This window comes from Siniperca chuatsi, linkage group LG17 (genome assembly GCF_020085105.1).
Source record: "Siniperca chuatsi isolate FFG_IHB_CAS linkage group LG17, ASM2008510v1, whole genome shotgun sequence".
NCBI classification, from domain to species: Eukaryota; Metazoa; Chordata; class Actinopteri; order Centrarchiformes; family Sinipercidae; genus Siniperca; species Siniperca chuatsi.
The window spans coordinates 24,719,768-24,736,359 of NC_058058.1; the positions used below are offsets into that span (position 1 = coordinate 24,719,768).

At 39.2% G+C, this 16,592-nt stretch overlaps 1 protein-coding gene across 17 annotated transcripts in view; it reads right to left on the bottom strand.

Annotated features, from left to right (window-relative positions):
• The window catches only part of thrb (thyroid hormone receptor beta), a 112,036-nt gene that overhangs the window by 20,271 nt on the left and 75,173 nt on the right, over positions 1-16,592 (bottom strand). For 10 of the 17 annotated variants that reach the window (XM_044171188.1, XM_044171186.1, XM_044171201.1 and 7 more), the window contains 2 exons: positions 10,962-11,034; positions 9,013-9,063 (listed from right to left, as the gene is read on the bottom strand). In XM_044171188.1, the coding sequence (XP_044027123.1) occupies positions 9,013-9,063; positions 10,962-10,968 (58 nt within the window). In that variant the 5' untranslated portion in view covers positions 10,969-11,034. The remainder of the gene's footprint in view (positions 1-9,012; positions 9,064-10,961; positions 11,035-16,592) is intronic. The other 7 variants (XM_044171197.1, XM_044171195.1, XM_044171203.1 and 4 more) reach the window with 3 other exon arrangements.

Below are 16,592 nucleotides of genomic sequence, written 5' to 3' on the forward strand. Positions count from 1 at the left end.
AAACTATTTAGATCAGACTTAGAAAATCGATCACCAGAATTTTTTTTTCCTCACTTGCCTCTCAGGGCTTCCATAGAAAACAGTTCATATAGTTACATTTAATCTATGTAGATAATCTATCTAGATATGTGTTATTACAATTCTCACTCCAGCTCAATTTTAGATTTGATGATGGGAAGTGGGAGGTGCATGGTAAAGGCAGTATACGGAGCCCCCTAAAGATCACAGCCAGAATTTTTTTGAGGACTACTTTTGCGTTCCCTTGCAATGAATTTTGCGTTCCCTCGCAATACTTTTCTTCTTCCGTTCCTTCAGCGTTGTGTGTCTATTTCCACTCAGCTGCTCCCAGCGCAACACAACAGTATATCAGCTCATTGAATTTTATTTTCAACTGGGCATTAAGTATACTGCTACAGTACTACTGCTCAATAGGCAGGCATGGTTATGTAATTAGTGAAAGTAAAATTAAACAAATTCTTAGATCAAGAGGTCTCTCCAGAAGAAAGCAGTACGGTAATCTGCATTATATAATATATATAAATATAAATATATAATAAATATATAATTCGTGAACAGTTACTGTACACGGAGGGGTTTCACTGAGGAAAATGAGACGTCTCCAGAGGCGGAATTACAGATGTGCACTTGAATCTACTTCATAAAGCTAATGTGCTGTATTTGTATGAGTCAAAAAAAAGCAACAAACAAGAAGGCGACTGAAAAGCTGCAGACAGTCTGTGGGTCTGTCACAGAGAGCAGACAGCACTGAACGCCTGCAGAGACACATCAGGACTGCAGAGCAACGCAGGCTGGAAAGCTTTCAGTGTTTCTGCACGGTGTCCTCTGTTCTTTGCACAAAACTAATTAAAGTTACCTTCAGTGCTGAAACAGGTTTTGGGAGAAGGCCTGTTGCTGTGAGTGTGGAGCAATAAGTGATGTTATACATGCAGCTCCCACCCACAAGTTTGATAATGTTCTATCTGTGATCGCTGAGAGTCTTACAACGCTCCACGAAACACCTGAAGTCTATCTATCTTTCATTGTTTATTTGGACCTATTCTTTGGCAAGCTCTCAATCTTGATTAGTACTTCATTAAAGACAGGTCAACTAGCTAGGCCTCTATACGTTAAACACAGACACTCCTGGAATTAAATGTAAGATGTCTTGCTGTATGTGGAACATTATAGTGATTAAGATACAAAGCTGTCATATGGCGATACAGTATGTGCAGTGAAATGCAGGGTGGCATACTCTTGAGGCAGTGCTAAGAAGATGCGTGCAATGAGGATTAATCATTAGAATAAGAGAACAAATAAGGATTAGAAAAAGAAACCTAAAGGATAACAATTCCAAGATAAAAATATAAAAGTATGTAAAACAGTATTAGTATCCAAATGCTGAAATTTATATTGGTGGCGGTGAGCGGTGCAATCTTCCAGTATATAAAAATGTAAAGACTGAGCTCATTTCCAGTTAAATAAGAACAAACGTGTATGAAATTCACTGAATTCTGACTTCTTTTCTATTTTTAGATTTACCCAAAAAATGCTAAAATATATGGTGTTCAAAACTATATCTAGAATTAACATTTTATCAAGCGATACACTAAACTGTTTGACATGTTAAAACTTTTTCATTTTGCTGCAGTAATGACTGTTTTATAGACATGTAACATTTTTGCTTTCTTCTGGAATCACTGTGTGAACACAAACGAACACAGCCAAAATGAACTGCACCTTTAACCATAATTATACAAACTGGAGAATGACAACCAGGCCGAAATAAAGGATCTATGTTTAATTTATGTAATCTGTCTGAATGAAGAGTTAAAAAAGGCTCATCGTGGGATTATTGACTCCATTAATGTAATAAGTGTGAGTATGTGACAAGAAGATGTGATCAACATGCAACAGCTGGTAAGAGGCAGGCCCTATGAGGCAAATCTGCTTGCAAAGAGGACTTGATACCAGTTTAACTTTTTGATGAGGTGATGTCCTTGCCATGGACTAATCTTGTTTGGAGTCTCTTAAACGACTCTCGACAAACTGTTAAGCGTTCATCAGACAGAGTTTAACGCCTGTCAGTACCGAAGCAATCTGTTATCACAGCAGACAGTATTAATGCCCGTGGTTTTTCCCTGTGAGGTTTTACGTTTTCAAAGACCTTTCCGTAAGCTTGTGACACGTTTTTTTTCCCTCCTTCTCATATATTTTAATTAAAATAAGCGTAGAATTTTTGTAGAGAAGCAAGTGCAGCACAAAAAGATTACATTTATTTCTAAAAAATGTGACAGACGCTAAATTGACTCGATGAATGTTATTGAAAACAGTTTACGGCTTACAGTACATATATTTATGGAAATATAATCCCATATACACATGTATTCATTACGTATATATAAAAAATGATTTTCTTACAAATTCAGGTATTGAACAAGGTATTTATATTATTATAGTATTTATTTAATGATGAATTTGTATGCTTTAATATTTTCCTTTGACATCATGCAAATAGAAGTTTGTTTACGGCTAACATTAAATACATCTGCACATTAAGCTGATTTAAGATTACTTTGTATTTCTACTTAATATGACGGTACAGACAAAACATTCAATATTAATATAAGTGACTATAATATTCAATATTTTCAGAAGCACCTTGTAACCACAATGCCTCACTTTAAGTACATAAAACAAGCAAATACATTTGAGTTGTTTCAAAATAGCTCAATCCACAATCAATTTGAGACTATTTAAATACTTCTCGACTTACCCCAATTGTCTTTTTTATCAGGTACATCTATAACCTTGCTCTAATAAAAACGTGTTGGAATAGTATGTCCGGAAGAATATTTCACACTTCCTGTGTGAAGTTATGCTGAGTAAGTATAAATACTCCACGGAATACTAACGTCTTGTCTCCAGCAATGACTCTAGGTAACAACAAGGCTTTTCTATTTTAGGTAACTAGAATAATAATAATAATAATAATAATAATAATAGATAATAGACTTCTTCCCTCATGGTCCTACTTTACAATAATCTCTCCTGCCTTGCAAACAGGAACATAGTTTCTCTGTCGAAGCCACCTCACCACTGTGGCCCTGCAGTGGGGTTTTGCACAGATCTATTCCCTCCTTGATAGATTACTTTAGGACTTGGGGGTTCAAAGCCGGTCATGAACACTTTTTGGATGTGAGGAATCTCTTTCACCCCGGGCCGTGAACTGACATGATGCCCTGAGCCAGATGTCCCCGGCTACTCTGCGTTACCTGAGGAGGGCACATTAGTTGGTGAACTTTTCCTCTTAAAGTTCAGGGTAAGCTCCGGGGAACAACAGAAGGCTCCCATTGGTAAAGGTTAAAGTTTAAGTGGATATTACAAACGCTGGGCCATTCTGAGGAGGCAAAGCATGCCCAAGTACTTTAAAAGCTGCCCCGTAGAGCTGGAGAGTAGTAAGATACTGTAAAAGTTCTTTCACCAAAAACCTTTGTCTCATTGAAACCGTGGCCATTCCAACAATTAAAGGTAGGACAAAAATAAAATCATAGTGTCTTATATGTCCCAGACCAAATGGGCTTTGAAAACTGAGGGGTGATGAACACAAGGCAGCTATAAAAAAGGTAATAAACATGGACTATGCTATAGCCAGGCATTACAAAGAAAAACAGCCCAGTATCATTAAGAATTAGGGTGGATGATGTTCAGTGCCACTGCAGGAAGAAGTGTGGAGAGGTGGAATGTAAGCGTGTGGAGGTCAAGACGGTGCATGGACGTGTAGCACATCTGACTTTCATGTTCGTGTCCTGTCACAGACCTGCAAATAACGTCACATTTTTACCAACCATAATCATGATCTTTGTGTTTTAGTTGCCCAACCCTAACCATATCCAGTTTGCCTTAACCACAATAATTCCCTGAAACTGACCATACATACAGCAGTTGCAACGCACAGATATTGCATCAAGTGAGAATTAAAGAATCGTTGACAAAAACTTGTCCCTGATCACGATCCGGGGTTTTGCAGAGCGTTCTGTCTGGGGACAGCGTTGGGGAAAGATCCGTGGATCAGCTGCTGCTCTTAGATGTATGGGTGTGTAGAGGGTTACAGCTGACGTGAAAAACAACTGCGAATGAGGAAAGCCTGCTGGATCTTTGCTCTGAAAACAGTGGGAGCATATGGTCTAAATGAAACGTTGGACACTGCCTATGCTCAGGTATCCACAGGGTCAGCTCACCTATATGCCTCTTCACTTTGCCCTGCAGTTTTTTTCCAGTGGTAGTTTTTCTATGAAGTACATGATAGCCTCCTTATTTACTCAATTTTAAAGGCCCTCCTTGTATGTTTTTACTTTCATCTTCGGTTTTTGGTACTATTAATGTTATCCTCTTTTGATAGTCATTCATTTGGGTATACCTTGGATGTTTGGGTCATTTTTTATACTGTAATCTTATAATTACATTTTCTTTGAGGTCCATCTTTAATTTTGGAATAAATACTTTGCATTTCTTACCTTATCTAATTGTCTACCTCTTGTTACATGTATATTTTGGGGATCAACTTTTTATTTGTTTTAATTTTCTCAGTTTTTGATGTTTCTGGTGTATATTTATGTATACAAATTCACAAATTTGAAGGTGCCATATTATTTGAAAAATTATTTCCACTTCACAATAAAGTATTTGGAGCCTATGACATTGATGAAATGATTTGAGTCCGTACCTGTGATCCGTTCTCCTATGGATGGATGGATGGATGGATGGATGAAATATTTGCATCTCAATAAAAACGTTTTAATAACTATAGACTTATTCTTCTACAAGTGACTCTGGTGATTGTCACTATTCATCAGAACTGCTTTTGTTCCCCTCATCTCATTAAGAAGTCTGCAGACAAGCCACTGCTGAGATAGAGATGTAATGAGTGAATCATCACGGCAGAGATTTCTAGAGGCAAACATTAGTGAATGTGATTTCTCCTGAGACACACGGAATTCAATTCCAGCTTAAACACCAGAACAAAGCTGACAAAACCACTCTATGTCTGTTTGAACAGAGCTGAGAAGACGTACGAAACTCTAAATTCAGGGCACGGCACAAAGCAGGACAACGCAAAATAAAAATGTTGGAGACAAAAAAGCAGCCTCCACAGTCATTACAACATTACACAGCTCTGTCTGAATTTGTGAATCTGAACAAGCGTCTCCTTTGGCTGAACAGCTGAGAGACAGACTGTGGCGATGATGTCATCTAGAGACAAGCGGCAGCTGCTCCGTAGACACTGAACAGCAAGCAAGCAAGCAAAAGAAGAAATCTGGATTTATCCAGTCCAGTCCCGTTAAGATACAACGTGCTTCAACGCTATAACATTAAGGTCACTAATTCAATGGCAGTGGGTAGTTAGTACTAACATATGGGCCTTTCACCTGAGAGCCCGGGGTGTCATTCTATTCAGAAATTGATACACACACAGAGAGCGCACATTCTGTTTTAGGATGGATTTTCCTTTTGGAACGGATTTTAAGTCCAGTTGTGTTAACTAAAACTGACAAGTGGACAATCCCTCTGTCTGTCCATTCATCTGCGAATACACGGAGCCCGTTTTATTTATAGCAACACAACGGTATTTAAATATCATGTAGAGACAAGCTAAGAAAGACAGGTGAAAGTGCAAAACGGGGCTTTCATACAGTGTCTCATTTACGTTTGTAGACAATAAAAATGTTTTTTGAAAGAAATTTTCAAAACTGTGAATTATTAATATTTTCAGTGATTTACAGGCATGCGTAGACTTTCAACGAAAAAGGCACAAAGTTGGGATAAAAACACTTTAGACTGTATTATAGTTTTTAGGGTTTCAGCCCCTTTGGGGAGATGATGTGCATGTGCTTCCACAGAAATATGAGCCCAATCGGCCACGTGGTGGCGCTGTAATTAAGGCCCAAAAATGCTATTTTGAACAGGCCACGCCCCTCACACCGTAAGTCAGAATGACTTGAAATTTCTCCCACAAGTCCAGCTCAATGCGCTCTACAAAAAAGCCTCTTGGACCACTAAACTAGATTTTCCACCATTTTGAAATTTTTGAAAAACCCAATTTTGACATCTCCTCCTAAACCGTAGGTCTGATTGCTACCAAATCTTCGATGGATCATCACTGGACGAAGCTTATCAAAAGTTGTATAAAGCTTGTTGATATCTTATTTAGTTTTCAAGATAATGACCAATGAACTTCAAAAGGGGTGTTGCTCAGCACATAAATAGACCAAAGTCAATAACCGTTCAGCCAATGAACCTGAAACATACCCTGAAAGTTTCATTCAAATCGGCCGCTAGGGGGCGCTACAAGGGCAAAACATGTGCGTGGCATAACACGAATCAGACTATGAATCAGAAATTGTTTGTTTTCTTCAATCTGTTTGTGAAAATGCAAAAAAGGGAGACTTTACTGCTTTTGTCACGTCTCGGCCACATTTGACCAGGTCCAGATCAAAAGCTTTGAACTTCTATGAATATATATATATATATATATATATATATATATATATATATATATAATTTATGCAAAATGAACCTGGACTCCAGAGGGATAAAAATGAGAAGATTATTTTTACATTTTATTTGAAGTGTTATTACAGACCTGCAGTGTAATATTTGCAACAAAACACTGAGTATGACTGGGTATGTTTTATTTATGCCACGCATCACTTTTAATTATTGAAGTCATTTTACTGTAGAAAAAACATTTTATAAATATAGCCGCGAGCGGTAATTCCAGTGATCAAGCCAACACAGTTAGAAGTTCAAAGCTTTTGATCTGGACCTGGTCAAATGTGGCCAAGACGTGACAAAAGCAGTGAAGTCTCCCTTTTTTGCATTTTCACAAACAGAATGACGAAAAGCCATTTTACAACTGGGACGGTCAGCATTTACTTCGGGGCGGTTTAAATTGGATTTCGGGATGGTTTCGAGGTGCAGCGCAAAAACACTGTAGTGATGTAGAAGACCAGTGGCTCTCTGTACCATCGGCATTGATTGACAATGTGATTACCTCTGGAGAACTGTGCAATTTCAATCAAAGTCACATTTAAGTCAGTGTGTTTGGTTTACTAATCTATTGCAGGGACCTAGAGGACAAGATGTGATGGAAACAGTGTGGAAAGACACCAGACAGGCCCTTATATGAATAAACACTTCTTACAACCCTCTAAAGTCAACAAAAGCTGTAAAATGTGAACTGAGGCAATTTAAACTGTATTGAGACAATTCTAAAAGTCATCCTTTCATGTGAGGACCAGAAATAAGTCTAGTGTATTCACGGCAGCCCAGGCCTTTATGAAAAGGTCATATAAAGCTGTAACAACACTGACTGAAGTGTCCTTGAATGCACCAGCGATCAGTGCAGAGTATAAAACAGCTGCCAGGCATGATGGAAACTTGGTCAGAGACTGTGTGTGTGTGTGTGTGTGTGTGTGTGTGTGTGTGTGTGTGTGTGTGGTGCATTTCATTTAAAATGTCTCTGTCATCTCCACACAAGCTTCAGTCCTTTAGCTCAGGAGGACACCTCTGCTTTTTGAGATATAGCTTCATTTTCCTTCCACATATCATCTGGATAATATACAGTGTAGGCTTACAACATGTTACAGCCAGACTGGTACAGGATATAATCATTTAACACCTGCATGTATTATTATTTATTTTATTTTTTTTACATACTTGTCATTGAAATGCATCTGTGGCAGACATTTTCTATGCACGGTATGTTTGGTTTAATGTCTGCTGCAACTTTTATTTTGTTAATTTAATGGTTGAAAGTGATGCGGACTTATTTGTGTTCCCATAGCTCCTACGTATATGAGGATCAGAGACATGCGCTTGTTGTTAACGTGATCAAATATGTCTCTGGTCATGTCTCATAGTTTTTCTTTTGCTCATCATGTGAATTAGCGAATGAAAGAGATCCTTCGTCCTTGTCCCTGAAGATCACAACAACTATAACATTAACAGAAATTTCGATAATGCTTTAATTTACGGATCTTTTATTTTGTAATGATTTCCTATCCTGGAAAGAACTATGCACTTTGGTACTTATTATAGGGAAACCAGAGAGCTCTGAGGCTGTTACTGAAGTTACTTTAGTTGTCTGTGCTGATCATTTCCTTAAAAGAACTGCTCCATTGAATCCCAAGTGCATTTTAATCAATTTTTCACTTCTTATTGGACTTTATTCTTCATACATGTTGAGTTGTATGCAAGCCTGTAGGCAATGTGACATTTTTGCACGTTGACATGTGACCACAATACTCTTTCTGTAGCTTGGTATTTAATTGAAATTCATTCATTCAAAGTGTACCAACTGAACTCTGTCTCTATTTTACGTATAATTAGTGCCAAATTCCTTAGGAACTTACCGAAGTGTTACTGTGAAGTTGCTACATGATAATAATATCACAAAGTTCTTAATTCTACTACTGTAAATCTATTTGCGCAAGCAGACAACATTCATATTTAACTAAATGAGTGGAGATTTGTTTTGCATTAAAAATCTATAATTCAGTTTTGCATTTATTTGCAGGTCTTTATATTATTATACCAACCAGGACAACCAAATCTTAGCTTAACCTTAGCTCCACTACCATAGGTAAAATGAATAAAAATGACTTGTCTGTCTGCAGCTGCTCTGCCATACACAGAAAACAGCATTTCAATTAGATTTCAGTGAAATAATCCCCAGGTACTTGGTTAATGGTTTGGGCAATGGATTGTGATTTTTGTAGGCGAGAGAAAGCCTCGAAGATGTGAAAAAGAAGAAGCTTCTCCAAATGAGTGCTTACCCGAGTTATCAGATCTGAACAGAATCAATCATGTCATTCAAGGCCTTTCACAACATTTAAAGCAAAATCTGAAGCAGCTCCTCAGTTTTTATTCACTCATTTTTCACGAGAGCTCCAAAGCTCACCCAGACTGACAGAGAGGAGGAAAAGAAGAGCTGAGAGGGAGGATAAATATTACCATTTTGAATGGCCTCATCTTTCCAGCGGGGGGAGCATTTTTCTGCTGGCTCTAAAATAGATGGGAGAGGCACAAAAAAGCTACTTGCTCAGTGAAACAGGTGAGAGAGGCAGACTGACGCACCTCTGCTTTACATCAAATCAAAGGAATCAACAGTCAGATGCTAATAAAACAGCAGGTTAATGTGAACCCTTAGCAACAGAATGAGAAACATCACTTCATCACAGCATGTTGTGGTTGGTCTGGTGTTACAGTGAGTAAGGGGATCAGGTTTGTTTCCTCATGTGATGCATGTTCACTATGCTGAGATCGATAGCATATGTGGCGGGTCAGCGAGGTCACCAGGACCGGCTAAATCCACACGTGGCGGCCAATTCGCTTTGGACAGTACACTGTCTGTGCTGAGTAAACAGTGGCACAGACTGTCTGTTCAATGTATGGGACAACCTCTCTGTAGAAAGCAACACGTACATCTTATACAGGATGGGACTGAGACTAGTGAATTATAGATTTCGATTTGTTTAACAATTTTGGCTAAAAAATACTATCTTTTAAAAAGGAGAAGATTGATTTAAAGTGATTTTATGTTCCCTCACATCACAAGGTTGTTTGTTTCTTGCTGCCAGAGGACACCGTTCACTGCATTTTACAGTAAACGGGGTCCTCTGGTGGTTCGGACAGCTCATTACTAACCAGTGAAATTAGAAAACGGTGTTTTTCTAAGGCCCTCTACACATGATCAGTGGTACGAGCTGTGCCTCATGTAAAGCTGGAATTCTTTGCGAACCTACAAAGCGAAGAGTATTATGGGTAACCGCAGGTAGGAGAGGGTCGTATAGGAGCCGATGCGCACACCTCCCAAATCCCAACAACATGCTCTGTGGACCTGCATGTCAAGCAAACTGATTGGTTGATTCTGCCAGGATACGAAAAAGTTGTGTGTACAAGTCTGAAGGAGGCAGCCCTGGTTCTGTCTCTGAAAGACCGTCATGCACATCCACCTACACGCCCGCAGAAGCATGTTTCAGCCTTACGAAGGGGCGCACAGTCCAGCGCAGAGTGGAGGTGTAGCGTAGGTTTATGCCGCCAACATGGCATGCTACAGTCGTTATGCCAAGATTAGCTATGATTTTATGGTTGTGTTCTACAGCTGAAAGAAATCTAAAACAATTCGCTTTTTTCCATGGCTTTGATGCTACGCCATGGACGGCTGCCGTCTCATTGGCTGAGCACAGAAAGGTGACTGACAAACAAGGTCAAAGTCGAGCTTAAAAGCCGGCAGCAGCAGCTGACTATGTCCAGTCACTCGCTTGATCTGGAGCTTTTGACCATACTGCATGATCTTCATCAGCAGATTGAGTGTTCTTAGTTGTTATAGAGCTGCAAATGTTCAAACTTCCTCGATTCTGAGCTTGACAGTTCATTCTAGTTTCAAGGTCCAAAGGTCAAAGCTGAAACTGACTGACTTTTGAGCGCAGCATTGAGGTGTGCTATCTCAGCCTAAGGCCTCTTCGCTCTCTCCACAGAAAGACAATGACTCACGCAGGCGCAAAGTGATACTGCCACTGATCGCGTGTATAGGGTCTAATTAGATTTTCAACTGATTGTAATTGTCCGATTTAATGCATTTAAGTTCCCAGACTTAAGTTTGAAAAATAAAAAACACACAAAATGATACGTTGCTGGTTTAGAGCCGATATGTTTGTATTTCAGTGAAGATACTTGCTGACAACAATATAATTCAGGGGAAACGTGGAATACTTGCTTTAGGCATGAAAGGTCAAATTTAGATTTAGTGAATAACGGCTTAAATATCAGCAACTTTAAAATACAGCACACTTAAAGTATAGTTGCACTAAATAGTCAGACAATAAATGTTATTTGGAATAAACCTGGAGGTACGAGGCTGTGAGTGTGTGTTGGGGTAGTCAGGCGGCCAGACATCTTACCTGACATACTGGTGGGGTTCAAGGCCAAGACGTCATCCTCAGAGCCTCCTCAGACATCTGGGTACCTACCTAGCTGAACACAGAGCCAAGAAACCATCACTCACTACGTGTATTACTTATATCATAGTTGATGATAACAACACTTCAATCTAATATCTTAAAACAAGGTATTTTGTGCCATTCCTGCTGTGCCATTTTAGCAACTAAAAGCGTGTGTTAAGAGGAAAAAGTGCCACTAATTTGATGTAATCAGCCTCTTCAGCTTGATAAAACAGGTTGAAAGAGATGTCCGATGCCTCTGTTTGCATATCAGGGGACATTCAAGGATGCAGGTATTACTGTGTTGTCAGTTTATCAAAAGGGAATCTTGCAGACTGTTCTAATGTTTTGGCCCTTGTGACATTTTGCCGCAGTGTAGGGTGACATCTAGTGGTCAAACATGGAAAACCACTTTACACAACCTCACAACACCTTTTTTTAGAAATGAGGTGTTGATTGCAGACTTTTTATTCTCAAGGTTTGATTTTTTTTTTTCTCTATCACATACTCCATGTGATAATAAAGGAGCAAACACATTAAAAGCATAAAATGTTACAGTCACAGCAGTGTGTGTTCATCTTGGATCAGATAGTCGAGTTGAGGCAAAGCAGAGTAAAGTTTAAAGGTCAGAACCAGAAATACTTTATTGATCCCGAAGGGGAGACGCTTTCGTTACAGCTGCTCACTGTCACGTCAGTGCACACTTGAGAACAGAAGGAACAGAAGTACTAAGCAAATCAAAATATAATACATACAAAAGGCGTTGCGGAGACACACGATGTGCTGCAGTTCATCAGAAATGCACACAGACAAATGCTGTACACACACACATGCACACACATTCAGTGCTGGGGTTGCATATATGAAGTACATCAGAAAAACGACCTGATGGGAAACTACACATGGAGGATGATTACACGCACGTTACTATGTTGGGTCGTCTTTGATCATATTCAGGATGTGAGATTTACATGGATTATAGAGAAACATGGTGACTCATGATTCCAATATGTGTTTTGTGACGAGCACTTTCTGACATTTCTATCCTGACCGAATTACAGTTTAGGGTTTCTGGATTTTCCTCCTGTACTTCTCCTGGATTTGGCTTCTCATTAAGACCAGTAGTGGAAGACGAGAGAAACAATACAACTCATAATAATTTGGTTGGCAAAACAATCTAACCTCAAGGCCCATTTCCTAGCTGTTCTGGAGTCCCAGGCGGCGTGGGCTGGGGCGGCCAGCGGGACAGCTTTGAAACAGAGTTGCCAATTTATGTAGCCACTTGCCGGGCACGACATTGGCTGGCATTTAGCAGTGGGAATCAACCATTAAAACAACCAACCACTAAGACTTCCATTTTGTAACCCAGCCTATATGTGGTTTCTAAAACTCAGCCTGTCAACAAGCGCAGAAAAAAAAAAAAGAAAATGCAAAAAGAATTACAGCTTTCATAATTCCTTTGCACTGGAAGAACAGCTGGCTTGAAAAGCATTACAGGAAACTCTGCTTTTGTTTCACCCTAGAGAGCATTTAATATCCAGACAGCTGCTGGGGAAGGCTGGTTCATCCATACAACAGGTTTCTAAAGCCCTAATGAGGACATAGTCAGACAGATAGAGGCCCAAAGATTTTCTGGCTGGAACACATATGAAGATAGATGGAAATCAGTCAATGAACGGGCTAGAATGTACATACTTAGATGGAAGAGATAAATGATTGCAGGTCACAGTAGGGTGGTGAGATAATGAGATACAACAGATACTGAGCAAAGTCGAACTCCTCTCCTGGGGACATTTTTATAAATAACCTCCGATCAGATTTCTATATCATAGACAGGGGCTGAGTCTATTGCCTGAGCAGGCAGACTGCAGGAAAACCGTTGGCTCAAAGTCACACCGGATGTTGAGGGAAAATGAGTCTCTCCCGATTGCTGGCTTCCCAAAACTGGTTCCAGTTTCAGGTTAGTAAATTCCTACATTTGTGAAGCCCAGAGACTAACAAAACTCTTGTCAGATTGTCTTATAAATAAATAATAAACTTTATCTCTTTTTTTTTTTTATAGAGTTGCTACATGGGAGGGCCTGTGGGTTCCCAAAGCCTTTTTAAGACTTTTATTGGTATCCACAATGTTTCTTAACATAAATCATTTAAAGATTATTTTAGGTATTTCTGCTTTATTTAGAGTCTGACTGCTGAGGAGAGGCAGGAAGGGCGGGGGGGGGGGCCCATGCAGCAAAGGGCCCGGGCTGGAATCTGAACCCGGCCGCTGCGGTAAGGACTCAGCCAGGGCGCCCCACATAATCATTTCTTTGAAATCATGATTTTTTTTCCCCCTCTTCAGTTGGGTATGATGCAACCCTTTCACCAGACAAGAACTTATATTGGAACATTCTGCAACCGCCATTTCTTTTTACATCCAATTCCAGCTTTTTAAAATCTATAAAGTCTGCTCATGGCAATTACAGTACGGTTAAGGTATGGTTAGGGTTAGGCAATTGAAACACTTGGTTAAGGTTCAAGATAATAGTTTAGTCAATAAAAAGGCAAACGTAAATTGCAAGTTTGCAACAATCACCTATAGCAGCGACTATGAACGTGACTTTTACTGCCTGAAATACCTTCTCACAGCATTTTGTTAATGTAAAGTTGGTGTTTATTTGCCTCTGTAGAAGGATCTAACCAGGACTAAAATATGTTTAATTTAATAAATGTAGACTAATATATGTAGCTAAAAAAAAAAAAAAAAAAACATCAGAGGAAACAGAGTTTGACGTAAACCAAACCAAACAGTCACACCTACTATAGGTGCTCACAGGGAGGCATTTCAGGACAGCCCGATTCCATCAGATAGGAGGTCCACAGATGGCAGTTTACTTTGGAAGGGGGAAAAAATCATCCAGCTGAGTGCTTTTGTGGCTCTGTAATTGCCATTTCTGCACATTAGTGTCCCAAATAAACTAAAGTGACAATAATGGACTTCCACCGCGGGCGAAAATTAGCTGCAGTGGCAGGGAGCAGGGTTGCTCCGGTCCAGCCTTTCCCTTTTCATCGAGCTTTGGCACATTTTGCTTTGGCCCATTTCTTCTCATTTCAAGTAAACACAACAGAATCTGTCAAACTTATAGAAAGCCTCCAGGGTTTCCTCCCTGTCTTTGCAAAACACAGGAGCACTGCTCCAGGCATGGCGTTACGGTGTGTCTCACATTTTCTCTGCTTGTACTTTATGTGCATATATTGATTTCTACCCTTGACTTTCCTGGAACTGACATGAGCCCAAATGGAGTCCTAAAAGAATCCACATTTTTTCTTGATGAGAAAGCGCTGAGCTATGATGCTGAGCAATTTAAACTACAGCCTGGTGTTTACTCTGTGACGGTGAGTTGTGTGTCATGCTGTGTACAGAGTGGTGTGTGTGTGTGTGTGCATGTATGTCCTTGAGCTAACATGCTGCAGCCTTCAAGCTGGCTTTGCTTCAACAATATCACAACCAGATACTGCTGGCTTTCTTTATACACCTACCCAGCTTCAATCACATTAGCACTGCTGCTAGCACGTAGCAAGTTACGTTAAACAGCTTCATCCACAGTATGCACAAGCAAAAACAATTCAAATAAAAAAATTACTTGCTCAGAAATGTTTCCAGATAATTTACAATATGCAACTGCTTTATGTATATGTATATATAAAATATATAACTAAGACAGACTTACTGCAAAATATTCTGTTCACAGAATCATCATCATCATGGCTTGTCAAATTACTGAGAGGTTTTTTTTTTAGATTTTATGATTTTTATTGGCAAATCTCGGCACAGAAACGTACATATAGTTCATTAGTTTTGAAGAAAATTCTCTTCTTTGTCCAGTTAAGAGTTTGTTGAATCCAACTTGGAACGCTCCAACGAACAAGCCTCACCGAAAAAAAAAAAAAAGAAAAAGCGAGAGAGATTTAGAATAAAATTACAAAAATGTTCTTGCATCTTATCTCCTCACATACCTGTGCACAAAATCCTCTGTCCTCGCAGAGGACCTTACACTAATTATTTGTACTGAACAATAAAACAGAAAATCAGAGATGACTCTGAGTAACATGTTATTAACATAATTACTAACACATGTTTGGCTTCTGTGATTGGGTTTTAGGGTATGAAGTGATGTCAACAAACACTGTATCTGAAAGGTGCCCTGGTCAGGTGTGAGACTTTCTATAGTCACTTTTGTCTCGGCATGGTTGTGTTTCAGGTGATGGAACTGCTGCCCTTCCTCTCAAAGCCACAACTATTTTCCAACAGTAGTTACGTTTGGCTTGGTTATATTCAGTGTGGTGTTGAGGTGAGAGTGTGTCTACGTGGCCAGCTCTTCTTCATCTGCCCCAACACTCAGTGGTGGAAAGGAACTAAGTACATTTACTCAAGTACTATATTGATGTACTAATACTTACCTTGAGTATTTCATTTTTCTGCTACTTTATACTTCTACACCTGAGCTTACTAGTTATTTTGCAGGTTATGGTTTCACATTCAAAACATATATCATATAAGATATGATGCCTTGTTCAGTGCACAAAATCTGTTTATTGAATATTTTTAGTGCCAAACTGACTAAAAAAAGTGACACAATCGGCCAGGGCTACAGTTTTTAAAGCAAATTAATTTGTTTCATGTATTTTCCAAAAAGTAATATTTCATAATTCTAGTGCAGCAAAATGCCTTATTCTTCTTTGTTCCAAGCTATAGACAAAAATAAGCCTACTGCAACGACAGATTTTCTTCGTTTTAAGAAAATGAGGTTTGCAGGACATCATTCATATAACATACAGTATAAAATATGTGTACTTTTACTTAACTTTTACTTACTGGATACTTTAAGTACATTTTGCTGACAACACTTAAGTACTTTTACTTTACATGACCACAAGCGTGGGGTTATTATTGTAACTATGACAACGAAGCTCCCCTAACCTTACAGTAGCCATTTTAACCCAAACCAAAATGTTTCCCTAACCTTAACAAAGTACTTATTTAAACCCAAACTATGATCTTTCACCAAACCTAACCAAGTCATTTTTGTGCCTAAACCTAGCCAAACCGTAACCCTAATATTGTCACATCATAAAAGGGATTTTATTTTTCAACAGTGATTTGTAACGGTTTTGGACGGCACAGACAAATGATGTCGTCCTCTGTTCATGTGGACATCAGATCACAAAACGCTTCTATATGTCGTTCTAAAACGCAGTTACAAACACCGTAATTGGTTGTTTAATTTGGAGGACTTGTTGGGTGGAACAGATTCAACTTGCCTTTCTCTGTTTTGAATGAACCATGGATGCATTGTAAGACGTGGATGCCAGACTCTAAGATGGCGTCCATTCATCTTATGGATATCGCTTGCTCAACGCATAACCCAATAAAGGTTTCTCGTTCGACTTATTTTGCTTAACTGGAAGGCAAACAGGCCACCTGATGATGGCAGAACATGCATCCACATGCCAAGATGAATGTGTTTTGTCTAAAGGAAAATAGTTTTGGCCGATATGTCATGACATATCGCGACACAGACTTTACATTGGGATGACGTCACACACAAAATA